This window comes from Euprymna scolopes, chromosome 44, assembly GCF_053919585.1.
Source record: "Euprymna scolopes isolate OS-2025 chromosome 44, ASM5391958v1, whole genome shotgun sequence".
NCBI classification, from domain to species: Eukaryota; Metazoa; Mollusca; class Cephalopoda; order Sepiida; family Sepiolidae; genus Euprymna; species Euprymna scolopes.
The window spans coordinates 20,984,408-21,012,213 of NC_136525.1; the positions used below are offsets into that span (position 1 = coordinate 20,984,408).

General features: G+C 35.6%; 1 protein-coding gene across 2 annotated transcripts in view; it reads left to right on the plus strand.

Moving 5' to 3' along the window:
* The first annotated feature begins 1,244 nt into the window (after nucleotides 1–1,244).
* Nucleotides 1,245–27,806, plus strand: part of LOC145268726 (uncharacterized) — a 285,381-nt gene continuing 258,819 nt past the window's right edge. The window contains exon 1 of one of the 2 annotated variants that reach the window (XM_080124294.1): nucleotides 1,245–1,558. In XM_080124294.1, the coding sequence (XP_079980420.1) occupies nucleotides 1,386–1,558 (173 nt within the window). In that variant the 5' untranslated portion in view covers nucleotides 1,245–1,385. The remainder of the gene's footprint in view (nucleotides 1,559–27,806) is intronic. The other variant, XM_080124296.1, reaches the window with a different exon arrangement.

A 27,806-nucleotide genomic window follows, 5' to 3' on the forward strand; every position in this document is an offset into this window, starting at 1 on the left:
TTGTGAATTATTCCATGGATTTCTGCCTTCGGATTATTATGGACCATCTTCCACTTACGGGGTTTCCTTGGATTTTACTTGTACAAATGGAAATTCTTTTAACTTTCTTGAATTTTTACATTTGGATTTTACCGTCACTGGATTTTTTATTTTCCACCAGACTATCCATTCATGTGTAATCACCTTTTTCTTCACTATATTCGCTCTGCTTCACTTTTTTTGTTTTCAAGTAAGATCTTTGACTTACTTGTTGTTTCATCAAATACTTCTGCATGCAAAATCCGATCCCGCATTTTGCTAATTCCTACCCTCTGATGAGAAGGAAAGTATTTCTTCGAAACTCCGCAGATTAAGGACTATCCATTTATCTAGTGTTTCCTTTTCAGATTAAATATGTTTTTAACTCATTTCAAAGTGTTTTTTTAACATATTTTATTAACTGTTTGCTCATTATATATATATATATATATCACAGCATTGAGGGGATAATGCTCAATGCTGTGATATTGACCTCCTGCGACGACAATTATATAGCTCTTATGTATAATGAGTAAAAATAAAAAACAATCGAACGCTCTTCCAATTAAAATCTTCACTTTTAGCGACGATAAAAAACAATAACAAAAAAAACAAACACTTATATAACCTTTCCTCTTTTTCTTCTTATTGTTCATACCTCCCCTTCTCTACATCTTGTCTCTCCACCTCTCTTTATCTTATGCTTACTTTTTTACTTTGTCTCCCTCCCTCAATCTGTTTCATTTTCCTCCCTACTTCAAATACGCTGTTCCTTTTTATCCTTTCCTTCTCTCCTTCCCCCTCTCTATATAAATCAGCTTTTCATTTTTCAAGTACCTTCTCCAATACCACACACCCCTTCTCTCCTCCTGATATACTTAGTCCCCCTCTTTCTCTTTCTCATCCTCTTGTCTTTCCCCTCAACCTTTCAAATTGAAATAAATAAAAACAGTGTTTTTATTTATTTATTTATTTATTTATTTTTTTAAAGAAAAGGCATTTGTTTAAATATAAAATTCAAAACTAACAACTTGTCACGCCAAAAAGTTATCAACGCTTACTGTATACAAAAACAACTAAAAATAACTCTAGCAAAAGAAAAAAATATTTAGACCTTTTTTGCAATTAATTAACAAACTCAAAATAGGAAAGAAAAAAAACACGTTGCAAAATACTTTTGTTGTTTTTAGTTTTCATTTAAGCTATTTACTTTTTATCCCCCTTCCATAAGCATTGCCTTACACACACATACATTCATATATAAACACACACATATATATATAAACACATATACACACGCATATATATATATATATATATATATATCTACATAAAAAAAATTTAAAAAAAAAAAAAACGAAAAACAAATGTTCTTCCCCCGAAAAGTTATCCCGTCTACTCCGCGTTCTAAATCTTCCAATATTAAGGTTATGGCTTCCTTATCATCGCTACTTAATAATTCCTTGCTAAAAATCGTCCGGATCAGTGCAAAAAAGTCACCGAAAGACCACAAACCCTTTGTTTGTAAAAACGCTAACGGGTAAGTAAACTTTTTTCGATAGAAAATTCAAACTTTGATGCCTTGTTGCTTGCATTGATTGCAACAAGTGCCCCAAATACGCAGTTGTTGCAATATTCGTTGCTTTTTTTTTTTTTTTTTTTTTTTCCAAAATAGCCTTAATAATAATAATAAAAAAAAGTAAAAACGTTAGTAAGAATTAAGGCTTCTTATTTAAACTTCGACCTAATTTTTAAAAATTACAGAAAAAAAATCACGTAAATTGATCAAGTAGTTTTACTTTTAACTAAACTTAACTTTTATGAGTAAACAAAAGGGGACTGTCTCGCGTCACCATTTTGAAAAAAAAAAAAACAAGGGCAGATAAGTCCGCAATAATTCAAACTTGCGAGATCAACGTTGTAATGCTACCGATTTCACACTAATCGCTTTAAATCATTAAAAAAAAAAATACTTGATCAATTTACGTGATTTTGGGAATATGACATTTATATGACGGGCGCATACATCAAAGATTTTGGCATACGTCGATGTCGGAACGGAATACCTTGGCCAAATAAATCACTGTTAAAAAAATCGTCCGCGCATATAAAATCGAATCGGAAATTCGAAAACAAAATTAAACGAACTTTATTTTTATTATTATAAGAAAAGATTTATTTCCCCTGTTATTTTTTTAGTAAGAAAAAAATTACTATTTCGTTATCCTTTTACTAAAATAAAATTGTTAATTCTTTTTTTTTTTCCCATGCGCACCTGCTAATTATGTTAAGTTTTTCTTTTACTTTATAAAAATCCAATGTTGCTTTTATTACGAAATTGTTTTATTAAAATTATATTTTCTTACGCAGACTTTTAAATGTTTTTACAATTATATATTGATACATTTGTTATACATTAAGTGTTTTGGTTTTTAAATGTTTTGTGTTAAAAAAAAAACTTGTTTATTACTTATTTGTCGTTATTTGAACTAGATTTTATTTTTGTTATTTCATTTTCAGTGAAAAGAATTACAAGAATTAATATTTTATTTTAGTAAGAAAGATAACAAAATAGTAATTCGTTTTCACTAAAATAATAATAGTTACGCATAAGAAAAAAGTTCGTTTCATTTTGTTTGTGAGTTTCCGATTCGATTTTTAAGTTTTATATTCGGGGACAATTTTTTTTCAACGGTGGATTTGGCCAGGGTATTCCGACATCGACATTTGCCAAGATTTTTCTGTTGTTTGTTTTAGTTTTTCTTTTGTTATTTATTTATTTTTTAGGTTGAATTCTAAATAATTGTTTGTTTTTTGAGTTTTGATTTCGACCTGCGTTCTGTGAATTTAGGGAATGACAGTTTGAGTTTTTGGAGAAGGGTTACAGCATGTCCTCCAGTCCTCCACCTCCATTGCTGGGTCCTTTTTTTTTTTTTTTTTTTTTTTTAATCTTTATTAAAATAGTAATAAATAAATAAAATAAATAAATACTTATACAGAATACGGACTGCGCTATTTCCCCCCCCCCCCTTTAAGAACAAGGTAATCTATAAAAATCAAGGCCATGGAAGAACGCGAGAAAAAAAAGTCTGCTGAGTAGTTTTGTTTGTTGTTTTTGTTAAATATTAATTTATAGGTACTTACGTTACCGTGCTGAAATAATAACGTTATTATTTGGAAAGCCATTCTTAACACGGGGAAGGTGTTTTAGTAATTACTCTGTACTTCTACCTAACAATTTAATTAAAAAAAAACTATCGTAAAACTTGAATTTAACTTGCAAATACTATTTAAAAAAATAGCACGGTAACATAAGTGCATACGCACTAATTTATATTATCCTTAAGTCTTATTAAACGAGGAATCATTTCGCGTCAAAAGTTGAGTTTCGTCGTTAGATAAACACGACATCAGGTCAAATTCGATGGCCATTTTGTTTTTATTTAGCTTACATTTCAAGCGTGCTTTTTTCTCAATTTTAGATGCATAACAGATTTGGTCCGTCACATGCGTGTTATTTACTTGCTTATCCACGGGGGCAGAGTTAGATACAAGATCGCTTTTTAATATGGGGAGAAAATCCAGCTCCTCAAGACAGGGTGTTTTGTTGTTGTTCTTTTATTTTTTTTTTACATGTGGGTCATCACATTATCAAGGGCCGAAGGCCACTCGAGGATAAGGATTAATGGATGTACAATGTAGGCATCAGAACAACATTGTAGTAATCATTAGTAGTGGGAATTTGGTTGCGACAAAAGATTTAAATTTCCTCGGTCTAGAATGATTTCTCTTTTCAGATCGAGTGCAGAAAAGATGAAGTCTGATATCGGAACACTAACAGATACTGCACTTCATTCCTAGCCAAAAGTTTATAAGTTGGTAATTTCGTCTTTAGATTTTGCACCGTCGTCAATGGTGTACAGGGATCTGGAGATTTCAACTCCTTGATTTTTTTTTTTTTTTTTTTTTTTTTTTTACAAAGGAATCATTACTTATCAAGGCCCAGAGGCCACTCGAGGAGGATAAGGGTTATAGAGTGTACAGTAGTCAAAGGGACAATATCATGGCAATCGTTAGAAGTGTAAGTTTGGTAAATTGGATTACTTAAGGGGAACGGCTTATCAAGAACTTGTTTACATTGGACTTGAAGACGGCCATATTGTAGTCAGCCGGAAAGCAGCAAAAGAGTTCCACAGGTGTGCAGTTCTAAGAAAGAAGCTTTGTTCATGGAATCTTCGTTTAGGTTTAGGCACAGATAAAGTGTGGGGAAAATCATTGACAGTGGTTTCAGCTAGATGATTGTTTCTCGTGAATGTTTGGTGAAAAGGGAACATAGATTGGAGCTCAGACGAGCACTTGCCATGAAAATAACAATAAAGCAGAGACCGGCTCGCAAGGTCTCTTCTGTGAGAAAGAGGTTGCGAGAAAGAGAAAAGGCCATCCCCTACTAGGCTACAAAGTCTATTTTGAACTCTATCAGGACAGGATAAGTCCTTTCTAGCAGCTCCTGATCAGATGTGGCAGCAGTACTCCATCCTTCGACGTACCTGGCTCTTATATAGGCAGAGAATTGCATCAGCAGGCAGATATTTATTGGATCGATAGAAGTATCCCACCATTTTTTTCCAGCGACTTTATTAATGGATTTGATGTACCTATTCCATTTTAGATCAGGAGTAAAGGTCAATCCCAGAAGTTTGTCAAAAGCCTCCCCAAGACGAGAGCTATTCATTTCAATTGATGTCAGATGGGATCAGAATGTTGATGTAAAGATAGAAGCTTGGTTTTAGATGCATTAAAGTGCCCCAAAGACTGAAGTATAAGTCCTAGTACTGAAAATATTATAAGGGGAGATTATAATATGATTGCATGCCACTGAATGTCTTCTTTTTTTTTTTCTTTTTTCAGTTTCTAAAAAAAAAAAAAAAAAAAAAATTAAGTATTTCATATTATTGTACACCAGCTAAACAGCTTTCCCCATACAAACGAAAATAAGATTCTACTTTTTGTAAGCGATTACATGTGAACACCCAGTATTGGCAAAAAGGGGGAAAAATATTTTAGAATTTAGAGAAAGGGATCAGTTTTGCATATAAATTTAACTTAAAATGATCCTCCATTTCCAGGTCATACTAGCGTTTTACAGCATTTAATGTCTTATTATTATTTATTCACAAGGAGTAGTCACATAGGCCATCAAAGATTTCTCTTTGAGAACAACTTATGGTGTTCTCTACAGTCTGAATGGCAACAAGTCTCCCAGATTTCCAGTATTCTTCACCTCTTTCAATAACAATAGCAAATTAATTTGCGTTATCACAACAGCAGCTTACCATTTATTATTATTATTATTGTGATGAGAGATTACGTTTGTTTTTGTGCTTTTGGGAGGGGGGGGTCTGTGGGGTATATGGTTAGAAAACAAGAAAAAAAAAAAAAGAAAGAAACGTACCGGGGGCGTATCTGCATCGCTCTTTGGGAAAGAAGAAGGAAAGGATGGCCAGCACATTTGTATACGCGAAGGGCATCTTGGGAAGGCAGAGCATGATGGGAGAAGCTATTTTTTTTCCTGTCTCTTCCATTTTTTTTTTTTTCTAGATAGGAGGATATAAAAGCTGGGAAAAATTCCCTGGGGGGGGGGCAGAGAGAGAAGAGTCGTGAATATCTTCTCTTGAAAAGAATTTCGTATTGCTGACGTTCAGATTGTGCGGTGTGACATTGGTGGCGAGAGGCCAGGTGTGGTCGATTGGAAAAGAAGAGGGCAGAAACGTGCTGTTGTCGAGAGAGTGACTTACTCCTTCCCGAACCCCAGAACTGAATCCTGATTGTAACCCTAGAGGGTCATCTATTTTTTAGGCGATTATGTGTGGTTAAAACCACATTGTAATACAAAATTAACTGCTCTAATTAATAATAATAAGCTAACATGTCCCGAAAATGGAGGATCCTTTTATGTCAAATTCATATGAAATTGATCCCCACTCTAAAAATTTAAAAATATTTTTCAGGGTGTTTGCACGAAATCGCTTATGATTCAGCAGAGGATGTCGATCAGATTATACAAACAAAAAAAAAATATTGAGTTTGAAGTTAAACAAATTGTATCTATGTAATTGTCAGGTCTCAAATAGTAACATATTCAAGGATTACGGAAAACGATAAGGTAGAAAAATAATTATTAATGAAAAATAGGCATGGCTAAAAGTGGAGCAGGAGGGGTAAGGATTTTTTTGACGAAGTCTCTTTAAAAATCTACCAAAAAACAAGTACAGTGCCGGCAAAAAGAAAGTCTGCACCTGTAATTTTTTTCAAAACTGTAAATTTAATGTAACTGTTTAAACAACCTATACCTCATTTGATTGGCCTTTTATTCCTCTATAATTTTACCTGTTCATATTTGACAATTAATTGAAATATTCTAGTGTTCACGTCAATTTTAAAAAAATGATTTAAAATTGAGGAGGCAAAAAGAAAGTCCGCAGCAACAAAGTTAAATTATCACCCCTAAATCAGTTTAAAATGTCCACCAACAGGAAACAAAACATCTCTAATCGTAATTGTTGTTGTTCCAGCTTGTACAACGTAACATTTAGTCCATATGCCACGATTTTCTCAGTGATCGTTAGGAGCTCATTAATCTCTACCTTTCTGGTTTATCCTATCGAGAAATCGGCCGCAGATTCAAATGTGATGGGAAAACAGTACGAAAGACTGTGCAAAAGCACCAAAACACCAGCAGTGTTTGTGATGCTCCTAAATCTAGAGTTACTTCTACCAGGGAAGACAATGCTATCAAGATCTGCAGCCTAAGAAACAGATTTGAAACGGCTCCCCAAATCCAACAGTGCGATCTTGTTAAAAAGTGCTCTCTTTCTACTGTCAAGAACAAATTAAAGGAATTTAATTTGTGAGCATATGTTGCAAGACACAAGTCAATGATTTCTGTAAAGAACAGAAAGCGTCGTCTAGACTTCATCAGATGCAATGAAAATCATGACTTTTCATATTGGTCAAAAGGGTTTTTAGCGACGAAAGCAAGTTCAATAGGCTAGGCAGTGATGGTAGGCACTACGTCTGTCGGAGGAAACATAAAGAATTTAATCCTAAGTGCTGCAAGGTGGTAGAGGTTCAGTTTTGGTGTGGGGCATTATTAGTACCAATGGTACAGGGCCTATAGTTCGCTTGCAAGGCTGAATTGATTCGACCAAGTACATTAATATTGTGACTGAGCATTTTCTACCCTACTTTGGTCAGAATTTGAATGATAATCCCATCTTCATGCAGGATAATGCTCCCATTCACACAGCTGGCTATGTCAAGAGGTTCCTGGAAGAGCATGATATTCCGTGTTTGGATTGGCCTGCACAATCCCCAGACCTCAATCCTATCGAAAATGTGTGGCATTACATCAAGCAACAGATACCCAATGACAGAATTTTAAATTTGGAAGAACTTTGGACAAAAATTAAAGAAAAGTGTGATGCCCTTTCCCCGGAGTATTGCTGTAGTCTAATTCAAGGAATTCCCAAAAGATTGCAGACTGTCAAATTGCAGAATGGCTATGCTACTAAATATTAACTAGTTCATTGTGTTCCTGTTGTATTTGTGTTGCATTAATGTCCTAAAGTTACATTTAAATAACAATTTTCCATTGTGCATACTTTCTTTTTGCCTCCTCAATTTGAAGTTATTTTTTTAAATTAACGTGAACGTCAATTAAAAGTCAAATATGAACAGGTAAAATTGTAGAAGAATAAAAGGCCAATCAAATTAGGTATAGGTTGTTTAAACAGTTACATTCAATTTAAAGTGCGGACTTTCTTCTTGCCGCCTGCGTAATTATCCAATCAATACAAAATTTTCACCGATTATTAAATGCAGAATGAACTTTATAATGGTGTACTTTCTTTTTCATAATTGATATTTTATATATATATATATATATATATATATATATAATGTGTGTGCATATATTTTTTTCCCTACAACCCCCCCCCTCTTTCTTTATTCGTGGCTACAAGTATGCTTAAAATAATCAGCCGAAACTGAATAAAATATATTGTATTGTGGGGAGGGTGAGGATCGTAAATAAATATAAAAAAAAAACAACTGTGTACGCATCAGATTTTAAGGTTGAAAATCCGGATTTTTAATGTTTTATTTTTCATCTTTTGTGTTTTGAAATGTGAAATTCGTGGAATATCTTAATTATTATCTATTAGATTAGCAAAAAAAAAAAAAAAAAAAAAAAAAAATTCAAAGGTTGAATGCCACTGGCTATATAAAAAAAAAAGGTTGGATGCCCCTGGGTATATAAAAAAAAAAAGGTTGGGAACCAGTGATATAGAGTTTTTAGTTCTATCCCACTATAAGACACTTAGACATCTGGATCAGCAAGTGGGATTGAGAAGTGAGTACCTCCGAGGAGGAACACTCTGACCTGCAAAAAGTGCCTGGGCAGTCCTCTCAGCATTCCCTGGTAAGGGCGTTTCGAGCGATTAGCAACAAACTACCCCTTCTCAAAGAGAGAAGGCAAGGTCTGGAAGGATGGACCTCCTAGAACTGCACAGAACTAAACTCCCAACTAGAATATCCAAGTAATCTCTTTGGACTATTGTACTTTTTGGGAATACAACCAGGTGCTGTATGTGCTTTCTGTTCGTACTGGTTAATGTCGGAATTTGAACAAAGACAAAGAGTAGATGATTTACATAGTACACTTGACGCATACAAACAAGTTCACACAGCTGTACTGTGTTTTAGACATGACCCAAAAGTGGTTTAAAATAAAAATAAAAAATGGACACACTAAGTAGGTTGACCACATGGTCACAGGAACATTGGGCTTTGTGTCAAGTTTTGTCATAACAAGTTTGAAATTCTAAAGAAAACAATGAATCATTGTTAAAACGAGTTGCAGCCAATCACATCAATAATGACTTGTTATCTCCGGCAACTAAACTAACACTCAAAACAAAATCCAAGTATTCTTAAGTAAAATTAAGTCCATCGATCAATGTCTCTGTTCAGTTCCGAAAGATAATGGAGACCTCCTGTAAGGACAGTTGCTCGTGTTATTGAGGCAAGAGTTGCATAATTCGCAACCCCATCTCTCCTGAATTAGCACTGCTTGGGTCCAGTGGCAAAGAGGCCCAAGACTGACAGAAAACAATGCCGAGATAAACAGAAAGCACATACAGCACCTGGTTGTATTCCCAAATGGTCGCCCATTTTAGTACAGACCAGGATCAATGCTGCTTAACTTTGGTAATCTAACAAGAATCGGTGCGTCAACATGCTTATACCGTATATTTTAATAGATTATGCTGTAAATTTTTTGGAATGTGTCCTGATGAACTCATTTCACTTGTACCCCCTCGACGTACATGTCCTCGACAAACCCGCTTAGCAATAAGCTCTCATCTCTTCACTGTTGATGTCCCTAAATGCCAGAAAGCTTTCTATTTTAATAGTTTCTCCCCTCGTACAGCTAGACTTTGGAATTCCCTTCCTGCTGCCTGCTTCCCTGGTTGTACTGATATGCAGAAGTTTAAATGTAAGAAACATCTTGTTAAACTTTCCTAGACATGGCCCCAAATAGTAGCCCCCTTATGTCCTAGTGGCGATGTGCTTTAAAAGGGGGGTGAACATGAGTAAAATAAAAAAAATTTGGTGCTAATGCACTTACTGATCCGCACTATTTTTTAAATTGTATTTCCAAGTTTAATTAAAGTTTTTTTTTTTTTATTCAATTATAAGGTTAAAGTACAGAATAGGTACAAAACACTCTCCCCTCCCCATGTTCAGAATGGCTTTTTAAATAATAACATGATTTCAACACGGATCAATAAGTGCATGAGTTCCAAAAGTTTAAACAAGTCATTTTTTAAAGATGGCAAACTTGAAATTAAAATAAACCACAGAAGAAAAATATTTGTATTATATAAATGTTTGGTCTATTCTAAAGATTAATTTTTGTCATTTATAATTTAACTAACGGGGGGGTACTTAGCGTTGCCCGGGTGTGGTGAGGTGTGTGTGTGGGGGGGGGTAAATCAAAACAAAATGAAAAATAAAGAATAAGCGAACAATGTTAAATATTATGTTAAAAACAAAACAGTGAGCGATTTTAAAACTTCTTAAAAAAAAAAAAAAAAAAAAAGTCGGAAAAACAAAAGCAAAAAAAAAAAAACATCGAACGTGACGAAAAATAAAGAAAAAAAGAACGTAAAAAATGGCATAAATAAACCTGTTTGAATATTAAAACTTTAAAAATCGAAAAAAATGTATCTGACATCTCGTCTCGAACATGCAATCTTAAGATAACGACGCCGCTACTACACCGACTGGTCTATGACCGCGTCAGCTAAATTGTGTCAGTTTTATATATTTAAACTAATTCAAGAAAGAACGTTTTTTGCGCATGCTTGCATGGTTAAAATGTCATGAAAGAAACAGCTTTTTGCTATCTCTCCCTGTAGAAAAGTGCCCAGTTGAGGGTGAAGAAATTAATGTTTCTAGCCAATTTTTCGATATTTGTCGTCCGAAGTGGACCTTTAAAAAATATCATTGAAAATTTTATATCTATATCATTAATTGCTAGATGAAAGATACTGTTTTTAAATTGCAACACAATGTACATTACATAAAATAAATCCAAGGTAATTTTTTGATTCAATTTAAATTAAATTTTTATACCTTACTTTGTAAAATTTATAAAAGTGCACTTTGAAGATAAATAAATTTCAAATTGAATCTTGTGCCTTTATTTTTAAAGCCTATAGTAAAAACATTTTGTTTAGCAATTTTCATGCCTTGGATGACATGCTTTTCTAACTTGTATCTTATCTTTTTAAGATTATATTTTAAAACTCCTCTCTATTTCAGTTTGCATTTCTCCTCACACCACAACTCATTTTTGCATCCCCTCTTTGTATTATTACAGGTCTGAATATTCTGTTTCAGTTTGTATTTCTTCTCACACCACAACTCACTTTTTTGCAACTCCCTCTTTGTAATATAGGTCTGAATAATGAGAAAATCTGAATTTTTTAACAAAAACTTTAAAATAACTTTTTTAGATTAAATTTTTTTAAACTTCTTTCAGAATAGAAAATCTTTGCAATTTAACAAGGAACATATTTCATATAGGTTTCATTAACAAATATTCAGTACATAACGAGAAAAATAGATAAAATTTTCAAAAGGACTGTATAACTGGTTACGGTCAATAGTAGTCCTCGCCAGCAAAAGTCTTTGTTATTCTATTATTATTTAAAACATTTTGGGTTTGTATTACTGTACACATAGATTCGAAAAAGTTGTCAAAAAACAAATATATAACAAATAAATGTTATCAAAGGCAAGATAAGTTACTTTTCTACCTAACTGGACATATGTTTCGTGTTTTCATTCAATGTAACGTGTTTATTCAGCTCGAAAAGCATACAGTGTTTACCTATGTATTGGAAAATTCAAAATGGCGGCCGACACTCTCTTTAACACGGTAAGTTCAGGAAAAGATGTTATAAATAATAAACTAGACAAAATACTGTTAGAAATTCGCTCATTATATGTTACTGTGACATAAGTTGACATATATTCGGTGGTTTTTAATAGTATTTTGTCTAGTTTATTATTTATAACACCTTTTCCCAAACTTACCGTGTTAAAGAGAGTGTTGGGCGCCATTTTGAATTTTCCAATACATCGGTAAACACTGTATGTTTTTCGAGCTGAATAAACATGTTACATTGAATAAAAACACAAAAAATATGTCCAGTTAGGTAGAAAAGTAACTTATCTTGCCTTTGATAACATTTATTTGTTATATATTTGTTTTTTGACAACTTTTTCGAATCTATGTGTACAGTAATACAAACCCAACATTTTGTGTCCTGCTCTTTCGCATGAGGACTAATATATATATATATATATATATATATATATATATATATATATTAGAAATAGTAATCGTCTGCCTTGTCTGTGCAGTTTTTTCATCCAAACTTTATTTTTTCCTGTTTATCCACAAGAAAATATGTATGTAAACCTCTTAGATGCTTCCGTGTCTATCATAGTCAACTTTAATAAAATAAGGATTGTCATTTGTACAGATAAACTGTCTTTCTTAATTTCACATCTCTACTATTATATAAAAAGAACTTTGTTCATGTGCCTGTGAGTTCGTTCCCTATGGACTTCAAAACGGCTGGACCGATTTTTTTTTTTAAATATCACATACATGTACCTTATGTGCCTAGGAGTGTTCTTAGATAGGTTTTGTATTGGAATACCTCTGATAAGTATCGAAAATCGATAATTGAAGAAATACCATTAAAGAAGGAAGAGTCCAATTTTGACCAAAGTTAACACTTTTATACAGCCTAACATCACAAGTGCATTTGAGAAGCTTTATCACCGCACAAGCAGAAGAACCTGATGCATAAATTCAACAGTAAGTTCTTTAATAAGACAGGAACGCGTTCAAAAATATTTGTATTTAGAGCACAATTGAACCATGATACTCGACTTTTGCATTTTAAGTTTCAATTCAGATCTTTATATAAAAATAATTTGGTTGACGTACACGAGTGCTACCCCTCTAGCGAAATACGCATCGGCTCCGATGTTGTACGCAGTTCGACTTAGGGAGCATTATTATTTTTATGAGGAAAGAATTTTTGCATGTGTGGCCTAGTTTTTTTTTTATTTATTTAACGGTACTATAAGTGCATTAGCACTATTTTTTTGTTTGTTTTTTTTTTTGCTTTGCTTTGATTTTGTTTAAATTCGGGCAAAAAAAAATAAATAAAATGAAAAAATACAAAAACAATAATAAGAAAAGTATCCACAAAGTTCAAGCCAACTTGAAATTTTTATTTTTTTTATTTTTAAATAAAAAATAACACAGGTATCGTAAAACTTTAAACTTGAAAATACTATTTAAAAATAGCGCGGATCAATAAATGTACCAAAAAATAATATAATAAAATAATTCGCCAAGTTCAAGCCAAAATAAAAAAAATATCCATTTAAAAAGAAAACGCTAAAATAAAAAAAGCCATAAGAAAAACTAGGCGCTCCCTAAGTCGAACTGTACAACATCGGAGCCGATGCGTATTTTGCCACAGGGGTAGCACTCGTGTACGTCCGCCAATAATTTCATAAAATCAACAATGTGTTCTCTAAAGTTAAATGTAGACCACAATGAATTGTGGACTGAGTCACTGCAAGAAGGTATCTGAAGCGATTTTACAGATTTTGATGACAAGGAAAGTATTAGAAGTAGACAACATTTGTTAATTCTCATTTAATCCCGAGTAACGTCGGGTCGCCCTGCTAGTTTAAAAAATAAATTTAAAAAAAAAGCAAACTATTTACTGAAATAAAAAAATATACACAACTGAAATTTAAATGGAGATATGCATGCGACTGAGGACTGCTTGTAAATTTGATACTTCCATGAAACTTCTCCTTTGGAGGAAACAGGCTCAACGTTTGAATACTTGATCAGGGTTTACTTGTATATCCTTATTTTAGATTGTACAGATTGACCGCAGCCATGCGAAGATGATGGCTAGTAGATACAAGGTGCCTTCAATAAGTTTCCAGACTTTTTTGTACAAATGTTTTGTCGTAGACTCTTGAAAATTTTGAAAATGTTGTACATCTTATAGGATGACTGAATAATTTTTATGATTTCAAGTTCAAATGAACAGCTACAGCAGGAATTGGAAGACATCTTACAAAAGCCTGATTGTCACAGTTGTTGAATTTCAAAAATGCAATCTGGACGTGAGGACACTTAAGAATGATATGCAACAAAATTCTGTTTGAAACTTGGAAAAAATGCCACAGAAATGTATGGAATGTTCAGACTACTTTTAGACCATCTTGCATGAATCAAGCATCAGTTTTAGAGTGGCATAAGAGATTCAAAGAAGGCAGGGAGTCTGAGGGATGATGAGGTGTGGGAGAAGTAAGGAAGTGAGAACACCATTGGCCAAATAAATAATTTCATGGATAAGGACCATTGTGTGTCTATAGTGTGCCGATTTCCAATGGGAAGCATCGGCACCAGAGGGAGGGGATCACCTTAGCAAGAAAACAAAAAAAAAATGAAGTGATTTCACGTAACAACGGCAACCGATGGAGAAGAGAAAATAAGAGAAATACCTTACCTTAATTTTCTATCAACAGATTGCCGATGTTGCGACCTCATGTAACAAACTCCTGTACCAAGGTCCGGTAATTTTCAGGGAAATAACAATAATAATACATCTGAAAGGATCTTGACAGGGAAATGCAACTCGTACAAAAAAGCTGTGAAAGGGAAGAAGAAAAAAAAAACAGCAAAAAACGTGTGCAGACGAGTGCCACGTGACATTGATTGCTAATAAAAAATAATCCTTAGCAAGGCACTCGCTTCTTAGTCTCAAGCATCTTCGTCAGAAGCTGCAGGAAGGTGAGTACCGTAACTTTTTCTGACAATAGAGACAATAAGTGTACAGTTTGATGTCAGTGGGAACTGTACTCACAATTATTAATGAGGAACTGAAGATGTGGAAGATTTGCGCAAAGTTTGTTCTCAAGGGTATAGTTCACAACTCCGTTCTTGTCACGGATTATTTGACCAAGATGAACATCAAGACAGATCCTCACCCTACCTCTAGTTCAGACCTTGTTCCCTGTGACATTTTTGTGTTATTACTTAGACTCCACAGTAGGCACATTGGTAAAACCGTTTTGTTTTTTTGTTTTATTTTGCTCAATCAACACCTTTACACACACCTCCACTTTCTTTCTGCCTTCACGACATGATTTCAAGCCTGCCTGCCTATTACAACTTTTTTTTTTATTTTGTTCAACACACACTTCCAAACACCCGGGCAACGCCGGGCACCCAGGCTAGTCTATAATATAAATCTGTTTGAATGTATGCATGTATGTTTGTATGTTTGTCTAAAGCTTTCGACAGAGGCGACGAATTTTCACGAGATCAGTATCGTTTTGAAGCTCAACTCTTCAGACGACAAATATCGAAAAATTGGCCAAAAATATTAATTCCTTCACCTTCAACTGGGCACTTTTCTACAAGGAGGGGGTGGCTTTTTCGCAGATATTTTCGAAAGTCATCCCCTCTTTTCGATTGTCTAGGCTTAATTTAAACCTATGTCACTTCCGTTTTGGCTATGGGCACAACAGCAAAGACGTCACTTTTTTTCATGTTCTCTTCCCCGTTTGCGGTACGGGTTCGAGCCTGCCTACCTACTACCACTTTTTTTTTTTTTTTTTTGCTCAACACATACCTCCAAACACCCGGGCAATTCTGAGCACCCAAGCCAGAAATTCCTTATGAAAGACCCCACTGCTTCTCACCAATGATATCAATTTCTCTTGATGCATGAGCAAACTGTTTATGTAGTTTCTCAACCTTCGTTCTTTTCTCCATTCTAGAGCATTTTTTATAAAGCTTCACAATTTAACACAAAGTTTGGTGACTTTTCAGCTTGCAAAAACATATTTGTCAATGGAAGACTATAATGACCAGAAGTTGTCTTTTGCAATTTTAATTTATCTGCCTAAAATCTTACAGCTGTCACTTTTAAAATCTAATATCATGCCAGCAGTTTTCATTGACTTAGTAACAAGTGTAAATAATTTTTGACAACGTCAGCTTATATGTATGCCCTGACACCTTTTACACCTTCTATAGTTACCAGAAATTTAACTGCTTTAATTGCTTTTACCTCCTTCACCAAAACAAAATGTCCTGTTGGATTTAAGTCTTCACTAACCACTTATCTCGGCCATTTAATGTACCAAAAACTATATTAAACCAAAGTTCTCCAGTAACAGTTCTAGAACAGGCAGAATCCAACACTGCCATACTCAGTATCTCTTTTACAAGATTGAATATATTTATATTAGAATCATTTATCAATATTTGATAACAGGACTCGGAATTAATTAATGAGAGATGTACATGGTTTGAATACACAAAAGTGTTAATATTTCTAGGATTAAAACCAGTACAGTCTCTGGAAAAATGCCTAATAGAACCACATTTGAAACAACGCATTGTACTACCTTGTCTGTCCGTTGGGTTTGTTTTGTTTCCTTGATAGAATTTTTGTTCCCTTTTACTTCCATTCCGATTGAAATTTAGTTTCAATTTCTTCCTTCATAGCCGGAACTGTTTTGCATTCCAATGAAGAAATATATTAGAAAGCACATTTTTTTTTTTTTAAAGTATTCTTCATTGCTGCGTAAGTTAAACTTCCACATGTTGTCCTCGCTAATTTTATGTTTTCTTCCGATACATTCGCTGCATTTAAAACAAAAAATGCTTGGACTCTTTTCCGGCAGAGAAATTCCGTATTTACGTAATTTCTGGTACAAGAATTCATTACACACTATAAAATCGTTTATGTTTATTCCATCAGCTTGAATGACATTTATGCCATCGTGTTTTCGTCCCTTGAACATGTCTCGTCCAACTTGTCCATAATTATTTTTAACCCGTCAGTTTGGCTGATATCTGTGATGTCTAAGTGTTGCATGCATTCTCGTGTGTTTGGTGGCAATAACAAAAATACTGCTGAGTCCTGTTTTTCCTTAGATAAATCCGTGAAGATAGACCATATACTTATATCTTGTTTTCACTCGGTGTACATTTTTTTTGCTCTGCAAAATAGGTGGCTGTTTCGTAAATGACGCCATCTTTCTTTCAATTGTGTTTCAACGTAAATTAAACAGATATAATATCTGTCACCAGAAAGAACTATGCTCTGCTACCAATGTTAGTTCACTTAGTACTTTCCACGGCGTGTTACTGTTGGCCGGATGCCATATTGAATATCCACTAGAGACAAGGGACATAACTAAGTATATAGAAGAAGGCCACCAAGTTCGATAACTCCAACTTTAGCACTTTTTACCTCTAAATGACTCTGGCAAGGGTCTTTCGCATATTTCTTGATCATGCATATATCACCTGAAGGCACAAGTGTTGTGATCTCTTTCTGTCGGGCTTATGTATGGTTCTATGCCATTCATCCTTCTAAGCTTTACCTACTATCTGTGAGAAGACGCTGCTACTGCGGATTACAAACGAGTATGCTCAGGAACTTTTTTTTTTATCTCTGGGTGTTGTTTTCCTCTTTCCTTCTGTGACTTCTTTTTTTGTTGTTGTTTAGGACTCTCTTAACATCATTAAGTTAATGTGTCAGGAAATGACATCATCTGGAGAAAGTCCTGAGTGACACGTAACTAATAAGATAGTTACATTTTTCTCTTGGGTGCTAGACTTTGGAATTCCCTTGCTGTTTCTTGCTTTCTTAACTATACTAACCTGCAGAAGTTTAATTGTAATGCGAACAGACATCTCGATGCCAAACTCCCCACATAGTGCCCTGTTAGACATGATCCTAAATAGTAGCCTCTTACGCCCAAGTGGCAATTTAGAGTGAATAAGATTAAAAAAAAACATATATCAGATGATTTATTTTTTGCAGCTAGTATGCAGAGAAGTATCTAATACAATAAAGAAAAAACAAGTGAAGCATGCATGGTCCCACGTGAGTGCACAGTGAACGAGGCATAAAAAAATGACTAAGTTCAACATTTGCGCCCCCCCCCATTTAGCCCCCAAAATCTCCAGGGGACAGCAAATCCTGGTGAAAATGAACAAACGGTGCAGTTTTAGGCCTTAACATATTTAAATTTGAGTTCTGCACCATGCAAAAAAAAAAAAGAAATGACTAAGTCCATCATTTGCCACCCCCTCCATTTAGCCCCCAAAGTCCCCAAGGCTTTAACATATTTAAATTTCAGTTCAGCACCATGCAAAATTGCTAAATAGAAGTACACAGAAAATTTTGGACAAATATGGTAAAACAGTCGAAAAAATGAAGTGTTTTTATTAGCCCTAAAAGAGCCCCTGGAGCACACCCAAGAGTTATCGCAAAGTATAGACAAACAAAATTTTTAGAAATCAGTTACAACTTTTCAGAAAGTTTTATAAAAATCCAAAGCATCAATTGTTTTTAATAAGCACAAAAGTGTCAATTTTAGCCATTTTAACCCGAAAGGCACCCCTAAGGGAGAAATCTGAGTTTTTCTGGGAAATCCATTCTCTTACATTTTTACTCATATCATGTTTAATGTTTGTGCAAAATTTAAAAAATTCCAAGGCGTAGTTATTGAGAAAAGTGCGGAACAAGGGTGAATTTACAGGTCCACCCTCCTTTTATCGGGGGACCAATAAATAAAATAAAACGTGATTGGTTCTATGCAGTGTTGAGAGGTTCACCATTCCAATGTGTCAGGAAATGACGTCATCTGGAGAAAGTCCCGACTGACACGTAACTTTCAAGCTCTTCCTGCCATCTTTGAGAAGAGGTTAGTTTATTGCTATAGGTCTCTGATGTAGATTTTATCCTTTCTGAGTATTTGTGCAGTTAGCAGTGTCATTATATATGATCTTATACATTTCAAAAATAAATCATTGGTGTTCTATATATAGAATGGTGGGACCTAATGAGTTAATTCACATTTCAGTGGTAATTTGTCTTGTTTCGTTTGAAAACAACAATTAATAAAAAAAAAAAAAAAAATCATTTTCATATTATTTGGATCCATCATACTACTGTTCTCATCTTGAGTGTTTGTGAGACACAATAATCTGCTCTGAACCACGATCTTCCATAATCTTCTCTTTTGTTTTTTCTTCTTATTCTGGCCATGTCGTTGTCTCTTATGCATTAGCGATTGCTGAGGCAGTGTACTCACTCACAAGTTTAAAAATTAAAGCAAAACGCACACTCTGATGCATTCTCGCTGCACTGTGTGCCCTCAACGTACATATCCCTGACAAACCCACTTAGCAGCAAAATCACACACTTTCACTTTTGAGGTCCCCAAATATCAGAGGGCTTTCTAATCTAATAGCTTCTTCCCTCGAACAGCTAAACTTTGGAATTCCCTTCCTGCTACCTGTATCTCTGATTGTATTGATATACAGAAGTTTAAATGTAACATAAACCAACATTTTGTTAATCTTTCTTAGACATGTTCTCAAATAGTAGCTCCTTACGCCCAAATGGCTTGTTGGGGGCGAACGTGAGTGAAAATAAAAAAAAAATATATCAATTCTACTGTGGGTGCGTGTGGGATACCATCGATCCTTCGCACGCTAAGATCTACATCTACTGTCGAGTTCGTGTTCGTCAGTTGCCATCAGCTCATCTTGGTCTGCTAACGCTATCTCAATCTGCTCTGAGCCACGATCTGCCTTCAACTGTGCTCAACTGAAACTCTTCTCTCTTTACTATTAACGGAACATTGATGTAATATCACGTGGACTTCCTAATACTCATGGACCTATTTCATTTACGAACACCTTTCTTTTTCATTCCCTTTGATTTGCACGTCAATAAAGATGACTTTATAAAGAATGAGATTTTCGTTTTATTTGGATTCTTCGGACTAGTGTTCTCATCTTGACTGTCATTTTCACAACGTTTCAGTCGATGTAACCTCTGACCTTTTTTAAGTGGAGAGTAAAACTCAAAGAAGCAGCATATATGCTAGGTGACAACTGTTAAGCAAATCTAGTATAGAATTTAACGCAATGTGTTAATTATTAATAATAGATAAATGCTCTCTACCGTGCTAGGAAGTTACTTACGCCTGAAAGTATCCTGTATCTCTACAAGGCCACCGTTCACCCATGTATGGCACATCTGCTACTAGCCTCTCACACCTGGACAGGGTTCAAAAGAGAGTCGCCAACCTGATAGGTCCTGAACTGTCATCTAAGCTTTGATGTAATCTCTGACCTTTTTAAGTGGAGAGAGTAAAACGACTCAAAGAAACAGCATATATGCTAGGTGACAATCAACTGCTAAACAAACCTAGTATAAAATTTAACGCAATATGGTAATCATTAATCTATTTAATATATCTCACCTGTTTGTTTGTATGTATGTATGTATGTATGTATGTATGTATGTCTGCTTAAAACTTTTGACAGAGGCGACGAATTTTCATGCTATCAGTATCGTTTTGAAGGTCGACCCTTCGGACAACAAATATCAAAAAATTGGCCAAAAACATTAATCCCTTCACCATCAACTGGGCACTTTTCTATAAGAAGGGGCCACTTTTTCCGCTGATATTTTAAAAATTCATCCCCTTTTTTCGATTGACTAGCCTTAACTTAAACCTTCGCCACTTTCAGTTTGGTGATGGACACAACGGCAAAAACCATCACGTTTTTTATTTTTTTCACGTTCTTTTCCTCCTTCGCGGTACGGGTTTGAGCCTGCTTGCCTACTATCACATATTTTTTTATTTCTTTGCTCAACACACACCTCCAAACACCCGGGCAATGCCAGACACCCAGGCTAGTTATTACTAAAAGATAATATTCATATTATTTGGATTCTTTAGACTACTGTTCACATCTTCAGTGTCATTTTCACAACGTCTCAGTCGATGTAGCCTCCGACCTTCTTCAGGTGTATCTTGTTGAACTCAGGAATCCGCAAAGATTGATGGCGCAGGGGTAATATTCTCCTGAAGGTTGAAGGTTTAATTCTCAGTGTGGGCGATCGAAAAATACAATTGCAAATTACTTAGGACCTCTATCCAGTCATGGCTGATGGAACGAGAACATGCTACTCCCCCTCCCCATGAAGTAAATAAAGGGTTCTGTTCCAAATTCTTTCCAGATTTCCGAGTTCGACTGAAACGTTGTGAAAATCACACTCAATATGAGAACAGTAGTCCGAAGAATCAAAATAATACGAATAACTAATCCATATCTCAAAAATTTAGAAATGTAATTCCGTTTGTTTTATCTGCTTTCCATGCTCAAACCCTCCTCCCCATCTCTTTTAAATTGGACAGTGATTTATATTCCTTATCTCGGCGTACTATTTATAGCTATGTCTGATGCCCACACCACCACCATTATCATACGAATTTACTTTTAAGATATAGGTTTACCCCTGTAAGTACAATTGTAAGTTAGAGAATAATGTTTTTAACAAATAGGTTACGACTTATGTCAGTGGAGGCATATTTAAAAAAAAAAAACACACACACAAAGAAGGTAGTGGTTGGAGACGGCGGTCTCCAAAGTGGAGCAAAGTGATGTCAGGTAATACGACTATATATTTGTATCTATTTACTATTAGCATGGTGACCCGACGTTGCTCGGGATTGAAAGATGACTAATGAATGTTTCACACTCATCACTATCATCGAAATTGATGAAATCGCACGTTTTTCAATCAAATTGATTGATTGCCTACTCTAGTTGGGTACCCATCGCAGTGCACCAAAAGGAAGCTCACATTCCTCTCGCTATGACTTATTTCACAATACATTGTTGTCTACATTGCACTGTAGAGAATCTACTGCTGATTTTATAAAATTATTTTTATAGATAATGCCTTGAATTAAAGTTTAAAATGCAATACGTCAAATATCATACAATAATTGTGCTCTAAGCAGAAACATTCATTTCGAACGCACCCCTGTCATATCAAAGAACCTACTGTTGATTTTATATGTCGAGCCTTTCGGCTTGTGTGGTAATAAAACTTCTCAAATACACTTGTTATGTTAGGCTGTGTAAGGTGTAAACTTTGGTCGAAATCGCCTGTCTCTTCTTTAATCAAATTATTTCGATTATTAATTATCGATACTTATCGAAGAAATTCCGATACAAAACCTATCTAAGAACACTGCCAGGTACATAAAGTTCTTTATGACATTTTATAAAAATCGGCCCAGCCGTTTTCGAGTCCATAGGGAGTGAACTCACAGACACACAAAGTTCCTTTTATGTAATAGTAGAGATAGGGATTATATAAAAGGAACTTTGTGCATGTGTGGGTTCGTTCTCTATGGACTCCTAAACAGCTGGGTCGATGCTTAGACCAATTTTATTTATAATCCAAATAAACGCCCTTCCTGATACAATCATGTTTCTTGGTGGTGCGACACTTTATCCTTGGGATGATGCAGATCGAACACATATATAAATGCATCCTGAGAAAATGGCCCCCAAACTCTAATAGAAGAGTGTCTAAATGGATTATTTACTGCTATTAAGACAAAACTCATTTCATTCAACAATTATAACTATTCTTTCCAACTACAGAGTACTTTGGCTTATAGTACATTTCTTTAGAGTCCTATGTTCAAACCATTGGTCATACTTCACAGGCAACGTGAATTAGAACATATGTATAGATGATAATGTTAAGTCTGCTGCAAAAAATGTGGATCCCATATCTTTTTTTTTTTAACTTTTTATTACATTTTCACCCCAAACAAGGCACATTGCCACTTTGATGTAAAGGGCTACTATCAGGAACCTAAGCTACAGGGGTACTATGTAGGGAGTTGGGAGCAAAACGTCGGTTCACATTACACTTGAACGTCTGCATGTCAGTACAGTTAATGAAGCAGGGTCCCGAAAGGGAATTCCAAAGTCTAGCAGTTCTGGGGGAAAAAACTACTGGAGTAGAAAGCTCTCTTACATCTAGGGATCTCTACTGTGTAGGGGTGGGATTTAGCTGCTTGTCAAGTTTGTCGAGGGTATTTATGTCGAGGGGGTACAAGTGCTTGCAGTTCGTCAGAGCATTCACCATTAAAATACTTGTAGAACAGGCAGAAGGATGCAACATTTCAACGATGGGACAGAGGCTGAAACTCGGATGACAGTTCAGGACCTATCAGGTTGGCGACTCTCTTTTGAACCTTGTCTAGGAGCGAGAGACCAGTAGCAGAGCACCAGCTCAAATATGACAACAATACATAGGCGAATGGTGGCTTTATAGAGGTACAGGATACTTTCGGGCGTTAGTAGCTTTCTAGCATGGTAGAGAGAGCCGACCTTCTTTACAGTGGTCCTGGAAATGCTCTCAATGTAATTGTTCCAGCTCATGTTTCCTGGCTAGAAACTTCTCACTATATCTACTATTATATAAAAGGAATAATCTGTATATGTATCTGTGTGTGTGTGAGTTTGTTCCCTATAGACTCCTAAACCACTAGTCCGACGTTTTTTGAAATTGCACGCAAATGTACTTTATGTGCCTACTAGTGTTTTTAGATTTTCTTTTGAAACGTCTTCAATTTGATAATCGAAAAAAAATCCGATAAAAGAAGGAACAATCGATTTTAACAATTCACGCAGTCTAACATCTCAAATGCATTTAAGAAGTTTTATTACCATACAAGCAGAAGGGTCAGGCATATAAAATCTACAGTAGGTCCTTTGATATGACAGGAGCGCATGTGATATAAATATTTTTTGTTTGGAGCACAACTTAACCATGATACGTGACTTTTCTATTTTAAATTTTAATCCAAGCCATTATCTCCGCACAAGTAGAAATGCTCGGCATATGAAATCAACAGTAGGTTCTTTGATAAGATGGGGGCATGCTGGAAATGAATGTTCCTGTTTAGTGCACAATTGTATCATGGTATTTGACTTTTGTATGTTAAACTTTTATGCAAGCCATTATGTATAAAAATAATTTTACAAAAAAAAAAACAGTAGGTTCTCTACAGTGCAATATAGACTACAATGGATTGTGGACAAAGTCACTGTGTAGAGGTATGTGAAGCTTCCTCACGGTGCACAATGGTGGGTCCCCAACTAAGCTTGCACCTATAGAGCAATAATAATTATCAAATGTATCAAATAGTCATTTAAATGAAAATTGTGCACGTTATATCTTAATATCTAGATTGTAAGTACTGAAGATTGTTTGGACATAAACTTGCATCTATAGGACAATAATAATTGTCAAATGTACCAAAAGGTTGTTTAAATAAAAATTATAAAAGCAACAAACTTGGAATTGTCAGAAAGAAAAGTTTAACGTATGATACTTGAAAGGTTATTTTCGGCAAAAGGTTATGCAGATGCAATCAAAGTCAGTTAATCCAGCGAATCATAAGCGTCGAATGAAGCGTCCTTGGAGTGCGGTGACAGGATAATGTGACGCCAAAAGGGTCGTTTCAGGTGGTAGTCACAAATGATTAAATAGTAACAGCCGAAAATGATATCGTTGTTGGGTGACCCGTCACATTTCTGTGTTTGCATCTCCCTCCTAGCAACCAACCATCCATAACCGTCACCGAGAATAAAAACATATTGCTATGTTTTTATATATCAGTGTGTCATTGTTCTTTTAAACGCAGCAGAAATACAACACCATCCACGTGGCTTTGAAAACGTAACTCATGTCATAGTGTGGCCGTTCGACTATATTTTGTCTATAGACGTTGACCTGTTGTCCTTTGCTTCAGATCATGCCACCTGCCTCTGGTTACATTTCTGTTTGTAGCCAGGTTATCCTGACATGTACTCATGTGACCCTCACCAAAATTCGCATCAGCTAACTTAACCACTACTTACTGGCGTAGGCTCCCAAATATATATCACTCATACTACCCCTAGGGATGCACTTAGAGATTTGGAACCACTTCCTTTTGACTTTTAGCTAGAAAAGACAACCTAATTCCATTTCTGTTTGATGAAAATCGATTTTCTTTTTTTGTTGAAGACCATCTACTAGTTGGCCAGTTGTGTACAAATCCCAAGAGTGATAGAAACCTATCATGTCTGAAAGTGACACAATGTTCAACGAGCGAGATCAGATGTGCCGTTATACAAATCATGCTTTCTACCGATCCAAATTATGACAACAGGACCCTCAAAATGCATCGCTGGATTGCCACGAATAACAGGGACATGCCCATGGTGATGAAAACAAAGTTTCCGTCCATAGTTGTAGTCTTTGGTGTGGTTTCAAGTGAGGGCCACGTCATGCCACCTAACATCTCTGAAGTCAGTTTGAAAGTCAACACCAAAGTGTATCTGGATGTGCTGAAGAGTGTGGTGATCCTCTGGTGCTACCAGGTGGCCACTGGCAGACCCTGGGTGTGGCAGCAGGACTCGGTGCCAGCCCACAAGTTCAAAGCTGAAGGCAGCTACATTGAATAGATGTCATTTCTACTACATAATCAATTTACCTGAATTAATTTTTTCAATAAAAGTTTTAAAATAAAGCTGTAGTGTTGTTTTCTTTAGGGCGACAATTTTATCGTTCCACCCTGTACACACATTGAAGTGTGTGTGTGTGTGTGTGTGTGTGTGTGTGTGTGTGTGTGTGTGTGTGTTTTCCACTACTAACAATTACTATGATATTGAATTTGTTGGGGTTATTTACGTCGAGGGGGTACAAGGGCTTGTAGTTCGTCAGAGCATCCACCATTAAAATACTGGTAAAACAGCTAAAGGTATGCAACATTTCGTCGATGGGACAGATTGAAGCTTAGATGACAGTTCAGGACCTATCAGGTTGGTGACTCTCTTTTGAACCCTGTCCAGGAGTGAGATTAGTAGCAGATGCACCAGCCCAAATGTGACAACAATACTCCACACATGGGCGAATAGTGGCCTTGTAGAGGTACAGGATATTTTCAGGCATAAGTAATTTTCTAGTACGGTAGAGAGAGCCCACCTTCTTTACAGCAGACTCAGCAATGCTCTCAATATATCTATTCCAACTCATGTTCCCTGTGAACATTAAGCCGAGGAGTTCAAAAGAAGTACTTTCAGGTAATGTCTTTAGTCATTGTTATTGGTGGTTGAGAAGGTTTCTTGTAATTATTGAAGGAAACAAGATTAGTCTTGGCAGCATTGAATGTGACCATCCATTTTTGTCCCCATTCTACTATATATTGGAGGTCTTCCTCTAGTGTTTCTGACATTACCTTAGATATGTGTTCATTCGTTTTCCCCTCGTGCCTGTTATAGAGCATATGGTATAGAGTGTATGGTGTACACATTCGGAGATTACAGTTAGGAGGCTACATCGACCGAAACGTTATGAAAATGACATAGTAGTTCATTGAATCCAAATGATATGAATAACCAATTGTCATCTAAAAAATTCAGAAACATAATATCTAGAACTTTCTACAAATTTTGTCTTTTCAAGTGCCGAAGTAAAGATGGTTTTGGTTTGGTTTCTTTTATGGCATATCAATTATTTTTTTAATTGTCTATTTTTTGGTTATAAGCTTGGTATGGGGCAGCCACACCAGTTTCCAACATTCACCCACTTTTTATTGACTCCAGCCGAGAGCTCTTTTCAGGATCCTCCTTGTCCTCTTAAATGCAATTGTCTGGATCCCTCTTGCACTTGGCTCACCAGGTATACTGGTTAGATAAGTTTTATAGTTCTTCTTCATAAACCCTGTGGCACCTATAATAACTGGTATGATTGATATCTCCCTAAGATTCCAGTTTCTCTTCATATCATACATGAGACCTTGGTATTTGCCCTGTTTCTCCCTTTTCAGCCCTGTTCAGACCTCCATCATTAGGGACACTCACTTCAACCAAGGTTGCTGCTCTGTGTGTGTCTTATTCCATATTGCTATGCCAGGTTTGAGAGCAACATTTTCAAAGTATCAATCTATCTATGGCTTATTTAATGTCGAAGAATGTTACAATTCTGAATTTTTTTTAGACGAGGGATTCGTCTTTGAATTATTTGACTTGATCGAGCGAATGTTTGTTGTTTGTTGTTGTTGTTGTTAATTCGATAATTTTCTCCATTTCATGAATCACTGAAGATTTAGGTTAGATTGTGAGGAATTTTTCTAAACAGGAAAATTGTATTCATGATGAATTCAAATAATACGACAGTTCTACACAGTGGAACGATAAATTTGTCGCCCTAAAGAAAACAACACTACAGCTTTATTTTAAAATTTTTATTGAAAAAAAATCAATTCAGGTAACTTGATTATGTAGTAGAGCTGACATCTATCTAATGTAGCCGTCTTCAGTCTTAAACCATGACTTCGATACACGTCTGGAACTGGGAGCATGCCTTTTCCACAAGTGCTGGTGGGAGATTAGTGAGTACTATGCAGATGGCGGCAATCGGGATGGCTTTGGTGTTGTTATACATCATGTTGGTGATGTTCTCGACGTATGACCAAACAAAGTAGTCCAGCGCGGGGAGGAAAGAGAGTTTAGGTACATAGAGTTTTAGTACAAGATCGTAGCACTCCTTCTGAAGCTAGGTTTTCTTTACATTGAATAGATGTCAGCTCTACTACATAATCAAGTTTCCTGAATTGATTTTTTTCAATCAAAATTTAAAAATAAGGCTGTAGTTCTATTGAGTGACAAATTTATCATTCCACGCCGTAGAACTGTTGTATTACTTGGATTTATCGTGAATAAAATTTTCCTGCTTAGAAAAGTCTCTTTGAACTTGTGGGTTGGCACCGAGTCCTGCTGCCACACTCAGGGTCTGCCTCTGTGAGGTAGCATGATGTGACCCTCACTTGAAACCACACCAAAGACCATAATCATAGCTGGAAACTTTGTTTTCATCACCCTGGGCACGTCTCTGTTATTCGTGGTAATCTAGCGATGCATTTTGATGGTGCTGGCAACGGTCCTGTTGTCATAACTTAGATCGGTAGAGAGCATGTTGTACAGCAGCGCATCTCCGATCTCGCTCGTTGAATATTGTGTCACTTTCAGACATGAGAGAAGGCTCCTATCGCTCTTGGGATTTGTACACAACTTGCCAACTAGTAAATGATCTGCAACAAAAAAAAAAGAAAACTGATTTTCATCAAACGGAAATGGAATCATGACGTCTTTTCTAAGGCGACAATTTTATCGTTCCACCCTGTAGATTTAACCATTTCTTACACCGCATGCA